The sequence below is a fragment of the Eretmochelys imbricata genome, chromosome 4, assembly GCF_965152235.1.
Source record: "Eretmochelys imbricata isolate rEreImb1 chromosome 4, rEreImb1.hap1, whole genome shotgun sequence".
NCBI classification, from domain to species: domain Eukaryota; kingdom Metazoa; phylum Chordata; order Testudines; family Cheloniidae; genus Eretmochelys; species Eretmochelys imbricata.
This window is the reverse complement of record NC_135575.1, coordinates 131193565-131208170: the sequence shown is the minus strand read 5'-3', so window position 1 is coordinate 131208170 and position 14606 is coordinate 131193565. Positions and strand designations below refer to the sequence as shown.

At 40.5% G+C, this 14606-nt stretch overlaps 1 protein-coding gene across 2 annotated transcripts in view; it reads left to right on the top strand.

Annotated features, from left to right (window-relative positions):
* Window positions 1-14606, top strand: part of ST3GAL5 (ST3 beta-galactoside alpha-2,3-sialyltransferase 5) — a 33142-nt gene that overhangs the window by 13124 nt on the left and 5412 nt on the right. Inside the window, exons 3-5 of one of the 2 annotated variants that reach the window (XM_077814679.1) lie at window positions 2368-2482; window positions 4217-4560; window positions 11494-11680. In XM_077814679.1, coding sequence (XP_077670805.1) covers window positions 2368-2482; window positions 4217-4560; window positions 11494-11680 — 646 coding nt within the window. Of the gene's footprint in view, window positions 1-2367; window positions 2483-3799; window positions 3890-4216; window positions 4561-11493; window positions 11681-14606 lie in introns of those variants that run through there. The other variant, XM_077814681.1, reaches the window with a different exon arrangement.

Genomic DNA, 14606 nt, shown 5'->3' with positions numbered 1-14606 from the left:
GAGCCCTCATGCCTGCTTCCCTACTGACCGCTGCTCGCTACTCTCCTGCGTTTGGAATCCTGACATAGGGACCATCACTCGAAGAAGAAAAGGTTATTTACTGTAACTGGAGGTTCTTCAAGAGGTGTGGTCCCTATCTGGATTCCAATCCCGCCCTTGTTCTCCTATGCTCCGGGCTCCATTTGCTTCCTGGTCCGAGGGAACTGGAGGGGTGTCAGCCTCTTAAACCCTTGGATGCGCCACATGGTTGAGGCATGTGCAGGTCAACAGAGACTACTATGAACAGTTCTGGCTCCAGTGCATGGCGTGCATGTGCACCTGTGTTTGGAATCCAGGTAGGGACCACACATCTCGAAGAACCTCCAGTTACAGTAAGTAACCTTCTCTCATTCTTTAATCCCATGCTTTGTGAGGTTAGAGGCCGGACAATCACATGCCATCATATGTTCGCAGCACAAAAGACATCTGTTCTTTATAGTTTATTTTAATCCCTTTCGGAACAAGGGAATAAATATTAATAAACATTGTCTATTAACATTCTTACGGAGTAGTCCCCATTAGGGGAACTAGCACTGGGGACGGGGGGAGCATAAAGTCATAACTGTTTAATAGTAACAATTTATAATTACTCTCTCCGACGTCCCAAATTAAAGGTACAGCTTTGGCTTGTGTCATAGAATCGTAGAATCACAGAATATCAGGGTTGGAAGGGACCTCAGGAGGTCATCTAGTCCAACCCCCTGCTCAAAGCAGGACCAATCCCCAATTAAATTATCCCAGCCAGTGTCTGTGGGGAAGGGATGGTAGTGGAACAAGAGGACAGAAACTATTGTTTAAAATACTTTCAAATAAATATTTAAAGTGTACTATAGCTAGGGCCCTACCAAATTCATGGCCATGAAAAATGCGTCCGAGACCGTGAAATCTGGTCTCCCACGTGAAATCTGGTCTTTAGTGTGCTTTTACCTTGTACTATACGGATTTCACAGGGAAGATCAGCATTTCTCAAATTGAGGGGCCTGACTCACAAGGGAGTTGCAGGGAGTGTCAAGGTTATTTTAGGGGGGTCACCAAAAATATTGCCACCCTTACTTCTGCACTGTCTTCAGTTCTGGGCAGCAGGAGAGCGGTGGCTGTTAGCCAGGCAGCCGGCTCTGAAGGTTGCGTCCTGCCAGCAGCAGCACAGAAGTAAGGGTACCATACCATGCCATCCTTTATTCGGCGCTGCTCTGGCGGTGGCTCTGCCTTCAGAGCTGGGCTCCTGGCCAGCAGCTGCTGCTCTCCCGCTGCCCAGCTCTGAAGCAGTGCCGCTGCCAGCAGCAGCACAGAAGTAAGGGTAGCAGGACCGCAACCCCCCCTACAATAACCTTGCAAGCCCCCCACAACTCCTTTATGGGTCAGGACCCCTAAAATTACAACCCTGTGAAATTTCAGATTTTAATAGCTGAAATCATGAAATTGACGATTTTTTTAAATCTTGTGACTGAATTTGGTAGGGCCCTAACTATAACGCTCCATCTGAGGTAACAGCGCTCAGCTGACTGGTAGTTCTTATTACTTATGTTGTTCAGATAGTAGTTCCCAGTAATAATACTCAACATTCACATAGCCCATTACCATGCTCAAACCACTGAGGAAAACCTGGATTAAAATGATTCTAGGAATGCTGGCTTTTTAATATAGGGCGGAAAGTTGGGTGTCTGGGTGTCTTTTTAAATTTATAAATCCTGCATTCTAGCCTTCCAAGTAACCTAAAATAGATCTGGTGGCCCTAGGTGGTGGTTTGAACACCCAGGTGTGGGATTTTAGCCTCTGAAGTTTTCAGATTGGGTTTTCAGCACCAAAAACATTTTAAGTATTTTTGACACTGAAAACCCAGTTTGCAACTGCACTCTTTACATAAGTAGTGTTTGTTTTGGCCATTTTTAAGAATGAAGCAAAACTATTCTTTTTAAAGAAAACAAAAAGTACTTTAGTGTTGTCCCAAAATTTACAGAGAGCAGCCTGTTGATATAGTCCAATTTGATGCAGGACACATCAAGGTCATTTAGTTTAAAGTAACCGCTACCAGTGCAGAACCACGCTACAAAGCCAAAGCATCCTTGAGCACCAGTCTCCATATTACAGTATTTATCCAAGTTAGTGCAAAAAGCTTTGAAGGGGCGAGGAAGAATGTGGCTTACAGCATTAGGACTGTGCAGTGTCTCAGTATGGGTTGCATTTAAGCATGCTTTTTTACAGTTTTTTTTAATTTTTTTGAACTTGCTCACATTTTATCAGCTTCACAAAGGAGTAGTTCGGAAATAACTGCACTGTTGGCAGTGGCCCACTGCTCTAAAAGTAATCACTGGCTCTTGTTCGTTTTAGACCTGTTATACTGCTTGCAGTCGTGGTGTACTTCCTTTATATCCTCAAGTTACGTTTTGGCCCTGAAGAATGTGACATGAAGAAAATGCACTATGTGGACCCTGAACGTGTAAAGGTTTGCTAGTCTTTATCTGTATCTAGCAAATGTTACTGATGTATTGTGTAGAGTTGGAAAGTTCACCGCAGGACCTGAAACTATGGAGTTGTAGGCTGAAGTCCTGCAATGCAGGCAGATGAATTTACTTTTCTATATGCTCCATTACCTGGACTGAGAGGCTGTTTTCAATTCTTATGCTTATGTAGGCAGTGAGACTTACACAGAGAAAATTATAGAGTTTTAGGAATAGAATTAACGAGGAAGAAAACAATGGTTTATGAAAGAGTAATGTTTGCCATCACAGATATGATACATAGTTTGAAAAAGTTTATGGAAGGTTGCAAGAAAAGGACTTAGATATGTATATAGAATTCTGTGGCCTGATTATCTTGCCAGTTGCATGCACAGAATGCCTTTGACCTTGCTGCAAGTTGCAGAATGGATGGGATGATTAGTCAGACTTAAAAACCAGCTTCTGTAGTGCCACACTGGAGAGTGTGAAGGCTTGGGAGTTGTTCTAAAAACTGAAACATTATGCTTGCTATTACACTGTAACACAAAGGTGCTGACTCTCACCCTGCATTGGGAAGAAGGAAGAATTTGGTATTCTGAACATCTGATTAGAAGTCTAAAACACCCTGAGCCTGCTTAAAATTTTTTGGTACCTGTAGGGTCTGTTCTGCACATCTGTGGAGTTCTTCTAATTGCAATTTTAAAAAACCTCCCCTTTTTCCATTTTTCTTTGTTCCCCTTTTTCTATAATCTTAACATCAGGCTTGCATTTTTGACTCTCCCACATATATCACACAAACATCTCTTTGTTTTCTACTTGCCTCTGTTCCTCCCCCCTCTCCATTTTGTTCTTGTTTTTATGATAAATCTTCTCATTTGTTGAGCAGTGATAAAATGGCATCTTTGCCTTTGGACTGTATTAAAGCTTCCCCCTCGTACCAGACCCCAATTTGCAGGTTCTACTCTCTAAAAATGTGCAGGAGGATCTTGTTTCAAAGAGACAGATGATCATTTATTTGGCAGGGGAAGATTCAGCTGAAAGCTGGTACTGTAGGTTTTTATATTGGTACTTCATCTTCATTTTAAGGAGAACTTTAGACCCTTCACTTCCAGGTGAACATTTTAAGCGTGGTTATAGTGGGATTTTTAAAATGACCATAAACATCTAAATTAAAATCAGTTCACAAGTCAAAATGCTGCAAGTCCTGTCTTGGATGTGACAGAGTTTTTCTTTCCAGCTTACATGTCTCTGGTAGTACAGTTTCTGCAATCAAAATTTAGCTGAAAAATTTGTTACTGATGGATAAGGCAGAGCAAAAACCATCTTCCTTTCCCATAGCTCTATTGGCCATGAACAAAAATAACCAGTCATTGCTTGAAAACGTTCAGGAAGCAGACAAGCTTTGTAAAAAGGTACCATTTTACATAGTAATTTTTCTGACTGCACCTGCACTCTAACTTACTCCTAAAGAAATCTTCCACCTGAAAGAGGTAAGTTATACTCTGAAACCTGCACTCTTGATAACCCCACAAACAGGAAGCTCTTTGTTTTAACTGACTAGTTTTAAATTTCCCACAGTTGGTGGTTCAGTTTGGTTTGTCTTTCTAAAACCTACATCTGCTAATTTACGGATGTCTATTGACCTCGTGGGAGGTTGCTTCAGACAGGAGATGCTATATTTATAATACTGAAATGTACTAGCTTGTATGACTTAAATTTTATATACCGTTTTGTTTCAGAGAGCACAAAAATATGCCAAACTCATACAGCAAGGAGAATGTCGACCTTCTTTTGTGAAGAAGGAGATGGACAGATTATTTGCTGAGAAGTACAGCGTGAACATATTTCCCTTTGTAAGAGAAGATATAAACAGACATGAAGCTGTGTTTAAATACAAACCCCCGTTTGGATTTCACAAGAACTCTGATAAACTTCAGAACCTCTTAAAACTCTTACCTGAGTATGACTTGCCCGAGAACTTGAAGTCAAAACACTGTAAGCGTTGTGTTGTTGTAGGAAGTGGTGGAATACTTCGTGGATTGGAGCTAGGCCATGTGCTGAATGAGTTTGATATTGTTATAAGGTGCATATTTCTCTTCTGTCTAAAGTTACAAAGTAATTTAACATTTGTGTTGTTTTCAAACAGCCTCTCTTTTTGAGAGGGGAAAGGGGAGTCTCAGACTCCATTTATTACTTAGTTTATGAAACTGAAAGTATTTTATTAATATTACTTGTCTTTACAATATTCAAAATATGGTGAATCAGATAAACTTACTCAAATTCAGACTGCAGGGACCAGGAATATATCATTATTTCAGTGTGCTCCAGACCAGTGGTTTTCAACCTTTTTTGGACCAGGTCCCATTTGTAAACATTGATGGCCAGTCTCAATCCAGTAAATAGAAAGTAGAAAATGCACATATTTTGGCCCCAAAATACTTATTACCCACTGTATGTAACAACAACACCAATAATAACAATAACAGTAATAAAAAGTTAAAGCAGCTCAATATCCAGAAAGTTAAAGGCAGAAATCAACATTAACAGGAACACATTAACAGTATAATAAATTCTAGGTTCCACTTAATGAGAAACTTGAGCTTGCTTCTCTTTGACAAGTTTATCAAAGTTTGGTGTAATTTTAGTCAGCACAATCTGAAGGTTGTGTTCAACATCCAGTCTATTCCTGCTTTTATTCTTCAGTTGAGTCAAGGCAGAGAATCCAGCTTTGCACAAGTATGTTGTACTGAAAGGCAAAAGGACTGGCAAGCAGGACATTCTCCAACAGCAGCACTGCACCAAAACTGAGGAATGCTCATTTCAGTATATTTTCTCTATAGATTGCGAATGCAAGATAACTTGACCAGCTGAGATTCTTCCTTCTTAGGTAGATTCATGTTTTCCAACACAACTCCAAACGGATCCTGTATCCATTCTTTGCCCTTAGGTTGTTTGGAACGTAATTGCAGAATCTTGTGTGCAATTTAGTTAAATGACTACTGATCGTTTTCTTCAGTACTTCCTGGCTAGTGGAATCTTTCAAATTTTTTGTTTCTGAATATGCGTTACGAAACATGTCCATCCTATCATTTGAAATATGTTTGTTCACAGAGAGGGTTTTTTTTAAACTCAGTAATTTTGTCAGTTAGCTGCAAGCGATTGTGCTCTCTGCCCTGTAAAGACAGATTCAAATAATTCAGATGATCAAATATATGTGCCAGATATGCAGCACAAACAAACCATGTGTTGCTACTGAAGCGTTCTGCAGGTGAGACTTTTTTTCTTCAAGAAAAGCTGCCAGCTCATTTTTAAATTTGAGACACTTTGCCATGGGACAGCCAGCAAACTTCAGCATGGTAAAGCAGATGTACGTGAGTACTGCCCATTTTCTGACAGAAAACTTGAAAGCATCATGACTTCTTGGTATTTTGTTTGATGTAAGTGACTATTTTGACAGCATTTTTAAGAGTTTCTTGAAGCTCAGGTGCCTTGTCTTTAGCTGCTAATGCCTCCCTGTGCAGGAAACAATAGTTCCATGTTGCATTGGATGCTTTCAAAGGGATACTTTGAGCAACTACTGAATGTTTCTCTCTCATCATATGTAACACCAACACACTTCGACCAGCTTAATCCCACCAACTCCAAGTAATTATCCAGTGCAAGAAACATATCAGCAGTAGTAATAGAAATAGGCAAATCCGCACTAAATAAGTACTGTTCTTGCAAATCACTTTTCTGTGCATGCCTCACATAAACCAGCAATATAGTGTGGTTTGATACATCAGTAGATTCATCTAGTTGTAAAGCAAAACAGTCGCTTACTGAAAGATGATCAGTTGTTTGCAGTTTGGTGTGTTCTGAGCTATATCACAGATTCTTCTCCATATTGTATTGTTGGAGAAAGAGATTGCTTTTAATTTTTTTGCCACTGACTCGCCCAACAATTTAGTGCATGTGTCAATAGCAGAAGGTAAAATTAACTCCTCAGCGACAGTGTGAGCTTTTTTGCAATGCGGTGTGCAACAAGGGTAAGAGGCATGCAGTGTTTGCTCACGGACAGTAAATACATGTTCAGATGCTTTTTTTGACATTTCCAAATCTGCTTTTTCGTTTGAAAAAATGAAGAGGCTTGTCTTTATAGCTAGAGTGCTTTGTCTCCAAATGTCTACATAAATTTGATGGTTTTAGGCTTTAATTTGCTAACAGTTCACTGCAGATGACACACAGTGGCCTGTATTCACCATTTTGGTCCTTGGTAAATGAAAACCCAAACTTTAAGTAAGCAGGGTTGTACCTACGATTACTTTTCTTCCCAGGTTTTGATGAATTCCTACTATCATTGGTACTTGCAGTTGCAACAGCACAGTTCAAAAAATTTATCCATTTCACTAACTAAAGACCCATTTTGTGATTAAAACACACTCTTCACTTGAAACTCTACACAGCACTCTTTTCCCATAACTCTTCCCGCCTTGCATTCGATTGGCTAATCGGTAAGGCTAGGTCACGGAGGTCACTGATTCCGTGATTTTATGTGACTTCCATGACTTCAGCCCTTGGTGGCGGGGCTCAGGGCTGGGGTGGCTGTGAACCTTTTGTACATTCATGCGACCCACTTTTAGGTAGTGACCTGTGGGTTGAGAAACTGCTCTAGACACCAGATACCACACAACATGGATAATAAAAATAGTGAGTTGGAAATTACTGCAGTCACGGACAAAGCACAATGTACACATGAAGTTGGTACTATATAAATTCCTAAAGTAAATAGATGTCTGATCATTCTAATGTAGGCTCTTGAAATAACCTGTTCCACCTTCTGGTTATCGGGGGGAGTTGATCAGTTATCTTGCTTTTCTAGTATTAAGTGTTTCATGTGAAAGGGTAAGTGGATCTGCTAGTGTTAGAATTCTGTTTCAGAGTTGTGATACATAGCTTTATTTTCAATGCACCTGCCTTGTTGACACACTCTGGAAGACACATAGTATAACAGAAGCATAATAAGCAGTCAATAAAAATGAAATAAACCACTGTCTTCTTTAAATGAAAACCAATTCTGAGGTTCCTATTAAAAAAAGAAAAAGAAAAAAGGTTTGGGAGTGATGACATGGGCAAAGAATAATATGGGCTCGCTAGAGGTCATCTTAAATACTCATTGAAATTAAAAGATGACAAGTGCAATGTAAAATATAGACTGCTTGCTCATTTTAGTGACAAAAGTAAGTCTTGACTGCTTTTTACCCTCGTTAGCCCTGCAGAGATACTACTTTTCTTGTCACCAATAGAATTGTGAGATACTAAAAATTATGGACTGAATAGAGACACTGGATTTATGGCTTATTACAGCCATCTATAACCCACTAATAGCCCCTCTTCTCAGCTGCTTTCCCTGCCTTTTCCTCCCTCTGACTGGAAAGATGTTAACCTTTGCCTTGAATAGTCCCTTGAAATATGTGTTAACTTCTTTTGCTAAACAATCTGTTTAGCAGTAACACTTTGAGGTTAAGGTTTTGTCTAACACTGCACTTTCGTTCAGAGGTGTGAAAAACACACACACACACCCCGAATGACAAAAGTGTTACTGACGAAAAGTGCTCTCTCCTTCCTCTTGTTGGGAGTGGATTTATTTTGTTGGCGGGAAAGCTCTCTCCTGCCGACATAGAGCGGCTACACTTCGCACCTTTTAGTGGTCTGGCTGTAGCGGCACAGCTGTGTCACTAGAAGGCACGTGGTATAGACATAGCCCTAGGCTACGCTATAGAGTTAGGTCAACATACGGCAGCTTAAGTTAAAGTAACTATAGAAATGTCTACACTTCAGTTTCGCTCCTGTCATAGAATCATAGAATATCAGGGTTGGAAGGGACCTCAGGAGATCATCTAGTCCAACCCCCTGCTCAAAGCAGGACCAATCCCCAATTAAATCATCCCAGCCAGGGCTTTGTCAAGCCTCACCTTAAAAACTTCTAAGGAAGGAGATTCTACCACCTCACTAGCTAACGCATTCCAGTGTTTCACCACCCTCCTAGTGAAAAAGTTTTTCCTAATATCCAACCTAAACCTGCCCCACTGCAACTGGAGACCATTACTCCTTGTCCTGTCATCTTCTAGAACTGAGAATAGTCTAGAACCATCCTCTTTGGAACCACCTCTCAGGTAGTTGAAAGCAGCTATCAAATCCCCCCTCATTCTTCTCTTCCGCAGACTAAACAATCCCAGTTCCCTCAGCCTCTCATAAGCCATGTGTTCCAGACCCCTAATCATTTTGTTGCCCTTCGCTGGACTCTCTCCAATTTTTCCACATCCTTCTTGTAGTGTGGGGCCCAAAACTGGACACAGTACTCCAGATGAGGCCTCACCAATGTCGAATAGAGGGGAACGATCACGTCCCTCGATCTGCTGGCTATGCCCCTACTTATACATCCCAAAATGCCATTGGCCTTCTTGGCAACAAGGGCACACTGTTGACTCATATCCAGCTTCTCGTCCACTGTCACCCCTAGGTCCTTTTCCACAGAACTGCTGCCTAGCCATTCGGTCCCTAGTTTGTAGTGGTGCATTGGATTCTTCCGTCCTAAGTGCAGGACCCTGCACTTATCCTTGTTGAACCTCATCAGATTTCTTTTGGCCCAATCCTCCAATTTTTCTAGGTCCCTCTGTATCCTATCCCTACCTGCCACCGTATCTACCACTCCTCCCAGTTTAGTATCATCTGCAAATTTGCTGAGAGTGCAATCCACACCATCCTCCAGATCATTTATGAAGATATTGAACAAAACCGGCCTCAGGACCGACCCTTGGGGCACTCCACTTGATACCGGCTGCCATCTAGACATGGAGCCATTGATCACTACCCGTTGAGCCCGACAATCTAGCCAACTTTCTACCCACCTTATAGTGCATTCATCCAGCCCATACTTCCTTAACTTGCTGACAAGAATACTGTGGGAGACCGCATCAAAAGCTTTGCTAAAGTCAAGAAACAATACATCCACTGCTTTCCCTTCATCCACAGAACCAGTAATCTCATCATAGAAGAAGATTAGATTAGTCAGGCATGACCTTCCCTTGGTGAATCCATGCTGACTGTTCCTGATCACTTTCCTCTCGTGTAAGTGCTTCAGGATTGATTCCTTGAGGACCTGCTCCATGATTTTTCCGGGGACTGAGGTGAGGCTGACTGGCCTGTAGTTCCCAGGATCCTCCTCCTTCCCTTTTTTAAAGATGGGCACTACATTAGCCTTTTTCCAGTCGTCCGGGACTTCCCCCGATTGCCATGAGTTTTCAAAGATAATGGCCAATGACTCTGCAATCACAGCAGCCAACTCCTTTAGCACTCTCAGATGCAACGCATCCAGCCCCATGGACTTGTGCACGTCCAGCGTTTCTAAATAGTCCCGAACCACTTCTTTCTTCACAGAGGGCTGGCCACCTACTCCCCATGCTGTGTTGCCCAGCGCAGCAGTCTGGGAGCTGACCTTGTTTGTGAAGACAGAGGCAAAAAAAGCCTTGAGTACATTAGCTTTTTCCACATCCTCTGTCACTAGGTTGCCTCCCTCATTCAGTAAGGGGCCCACACTTTCCTTGGCTTTCTTCTTGTTGCCAACATACCTGAAGAAACCCTCCTTGTTACTCTTAACATCTCTTGCTAGCTGCAGCTCCAGGTGCGATTTGGCCCTCCTGATTTCATTCCTACATGCCCGAGCAACATTTTTATACTCTTCCCTGGTCATTTGTCCAATCTTCCACTTCTTGTAAGCTTCTTTTTTATGTTTAAGATCCGCAAGGATTTCAGTGTTAATCCAAGCTGGTCGCCTGCCATATTTACTGTTCTTTTGACACATCGGGATGGTTTGTCCCTGTAACCTCAATAGGGATTCTTTGAAATACAGCCAGCTCTCCTGGACTCCTTTCCCCCTCATGTTATTCCCCCAGGGGATCCTACCCATCAGTTCCCTGAGGGAGTTGAAGTCTGCTTTCCTGAAGTCCAGGGTCCGTATTCTGCTGCTTACCTTTCTTCCCTGTGTCAGGATCCTGAACTCGACCAACTCATGGTCACTGCCTCCCAGATTCCCATCCACTTTTGCTTCCCCTACTAATTCTTCCCGTTTTGTGAGCAGCGGGTCAAGAAAAGCTCCCCCCCTAGTTGGCTCCTCCAGCACTTGCACCAGGAAATTGTCCCCTACATTTTCCAAAAACTTCCTGGATTGTCACTGTAACTGTACCTGCCCTGCTACGCTGACTTAACTCCACCTCCAGAGTGGCGTAGAGTCAAGGTCAATGTAGTTAGGTCGAAGCAGTGTCAGTGTAGACACTGTTTGCATATGTTGACTGTTCCTGGCTTTCAGGAGCCATCCCACAATGTCCCACACTGACAGTACAATCGATACAAGCACGCCTTGTGAGGAGGCACGCTGCTGACACAAGGAGCAAAGTATAGATATGCACAAGCAGTGTAATTATTATGGCAGCTGTATGCCAACGTAAGCTAGGTCAATTTAATTTTGTAGTGTACAGGTGGCCTGAGTTAATTTCCCAGACCTGAAGAAAAGCTCTGTTTAAGCTTGAAAACTTCTCTCTCACCAACAGAAGCTGGTCCAATAAACAATAATACCTCATCCACCTTGTCTCCTAAATTCCAGTCAGTTAGAATTGTGCAAACCCATTGAGGACATTGGGATTCCTGAGATGTCATTGTAATTTTGACTTAAAGAGCCTTTTATTACAGGGGTGATATGCAGTAAACTTGCTGTTTGCCCCTCAGAGCCCTAGTTGAACTATGGGGCAACAAGAAACACGAACACTGCAATAGTATTTGTACGGTTGCTTTTCAGAGCGAGGCCACCCATTGAGGTTTGTTCTTGTTACCAGGGGAGTAATTTATTGATGTATTATGTTCAAATAAAATTTGGTGAGCCAACTAAAACTTGTTACTTAGGTATTTAAAGTCACTTGTGTGGTATTTTAATGACATCAGATACCATGTTTACTTAATGTGTTTTATTTCACTTTTTTAGATTAAATGATGCACCAATTCAGGGCTACACAGATCATGTTGGTAACAAAACTACCATAAGGATGACCTATCCAGAGGGAGCCCCACTTTCTGAAAATGAATATAACCCTCAGAGCTTGTTTGTTGTTGTCTTATTTAAAAGTGTCGATTTCAATTGGCTTCAAGCAATGGTAAAAAATGAAGCATTGGTAGGTATAAACAGTCGATTTATCCCATGCATATCTTGGTTTTCTGGTGCACAGAAAATGGACTTTCCAGTCCAGTCACTATTTTACTGTATTGAATCCTTCACTAGCAGTCAGGGTGGATTGTTTTAAATCAGCAAGCAGGAAACTTTGATTTAAATATTCAGTTTTAATCCTTTTTGCATTTGTACTTCTGAATGATTTTTCGAAAGAAAGGTTGATTCTCATTGGTTGGTACAACGTGGTACTACTTTTCGCTAACCAGGAGGGTACACAATATTTAATGGCACAAAGAGTACACATATAAAGTTTGCGGATGATACCAAACTGGGAGGGTTGCGAGTGCTTTGGAGGGTAGGATTAAAATTCAAAATGATCTGGACAAACTGGAGAAATGGTCAGAGGTAAATAGGATGAAATTCAATAAAGACAAATGCAAAGTACTCCACTTAAGAAGGAACAATCAGTTGCACACATACAAAATGGAAAATGACGGCCTAGGAAGGAGTATTGCAGAAAGGGATTGGGGGATCATAGTAGATCACAAGCTAAATATGAGTCCACAGTGGAACACTGTTGCAAAAAAAGCAATAATTCTGGGATGTATTAGCAGGCATGTTGTAAGCAAGATACGAGAAATAATTCTTCCCCTCTACTCCGCGCTGAGCTGAGTAGGTCTCAACTGGAGTATTGTGTCCAGTTCTGGGCATCACATTTCAGGAAGGATGTGGACAAATTAGAGAAAGTCTAGAGGAGAGCAACAAAACTGATTAAAGGTCTAGAAAACATGACCTATGAGGGAAGATTGAAGAAATGGAGTTTGTTTAGTCTGGAAAAGAGAAGACTGAGGGGGGGATATGATAACAGTTTTCAAGTACGTAAAAGGTTGTTATAAGGAGGAGGATGAAAAATTGTACTCCTTAACCTCTGAGGATAGGACAAAAAGCAATGGGCTTAAATTGCAGCAAGGGTAGTTTAGTTCGGACATTAGGAAAACCTTCCAAACTGTTGGTGGTTAAACACTGGAATAAATTGCCCAGGGAAGTTGTGGAATCTCCATCATTGGAGATTTTTAAGAGCAGGTTAGACAAACACCTATCAAGGATGGGCTAGACAATACTTAGTTCTGCCATGAGTGCAGGGGATTGGATTAGATGACCTCTCGAGATCCTTTCCAGTCCTATGTTTCTGAGACTTACATGCATTTAAGCAGTATGTGGCTTAACATAGATTTAGTCAGATTCTTAATTTTTATATTTTTGTTAGAAAATGCTGAATGACACATTTACATACTAGATTGATTTTTATTTTTTTTAGCAGTGACTTATCTAGCTGCATTACATAGGAGATAGTATAGCTTAGTGGCTAGAGAACTGAACTGGGACTTAGGAGATGTGGGTTTAATTCCTGGCTCTTCCACTGGTCTGTGTGACCTTGGGCAGATCACTTCTCCATGTCCCTTAATTTTCTCATTTATAAAATAGGGATAGTGATACTGTGACCTCTTTTGTAAAGTGTTTTGAGATATAAAAGATGAGAAGTGCTATATAAGGACTAAGTAATTGTCATATTATTATTGGTATTATTTGGATGGAAATTGGAATCTAATTAAAAATGTACAAAAAAATAACATTTTAAAATTGTTTTTTGTTAAAACTACCTTAAATATGCTGGATACATAAGAAAAAAAGTATATCAACATTTTTTGTATTTAAAACCAATTGATTTATTAAACAATGACAGCATTATCTGTAGTTAATTGAAGTAGTTTCTTTCTGGTTATCATGTCCATCAAGATTTTATAATGGTAGATCTCGTCCTGTCCCCTCGTGTTTATTGATAGATTAAAAGAGGGAAACAAGTTTTCTACTTTTTAAGCTTCCAGCTGGTTTCACAACTTTGAATGAATTAATCATTGTACTGAACTACTTGAATAAACTGAAATGAAGAAAATATTTTCTTTGCAGCTGCAGAAGGGGCTAGGTCTGTCAAAAGCTGGGTAACACTTCAACAAACCCGGGTTCTAGGTGCATATCCGATGACTCCAATTAGTTCAGTAGTTTAGCTTTTCTGGCAGCAAACATATTCTGTTTGAATATTATTTTGATATTTAAATTGTAATATATTTTAATTTAGGCTTTAACGTAGCATAATTCCAAATTTAATTTTAAATATATCTTTTAAAAAAAAGTTGAATTAAAATCAAATTTTGTGTGTTTTTTTTTATCCACCTTGCAAGCAATCTATTTGTTGCAGTACTTCTAGTTATTGTTCATGTCAGTACATAGATGTAATACTGTATGCTCACACTGGTGCCTTTCATCCAAGTATCTTGATCCTTTACACACAGTAAACATCAAAATGCCTTATGTGCTCAGTAAATTCATTTTGAATTTGGGTTAAGTGACTTGGTGAAGGTTGCAGAGCCAGGAACAGAAACCAGATGTTTGGACTGCCAGTCCCCTTCCTTACTCGCTAAACCACATCATGCTCATTTAGGGGTGTTTGTGTTATGTGTAATAGATGTAAGGTATTACTGGTGTTGGTTACTGCCCTTCAAATTCTGTATGAAGATTCATTCGTTGCTTAATGTATGTTTAAAGAAATGGATCTATATGTAAGAGACACCTGAAGTATTGTATTTTATTGATTAGAGTGTTTATGCAAACATGAAATGCCATAAATTATTCATTAGCAATATATTTGGTAGAAAATCTGTCAAGATATTTAGCAGTTTGTGCACATAATATTATAGATAATGCAAAGGAAGGTTAAATTCTATGGTTTTGCAACCTGGATGGTTTTATGGAATGCTTTTAGACTTGCAGAATTGACCAATTACTTTGCACACGCATTTAGGTAGAACATACTGTTTTATTACAGTGCTCGGCATTGTATGTTCTGCTTTGTAAAAAAATGCTTTAAATAT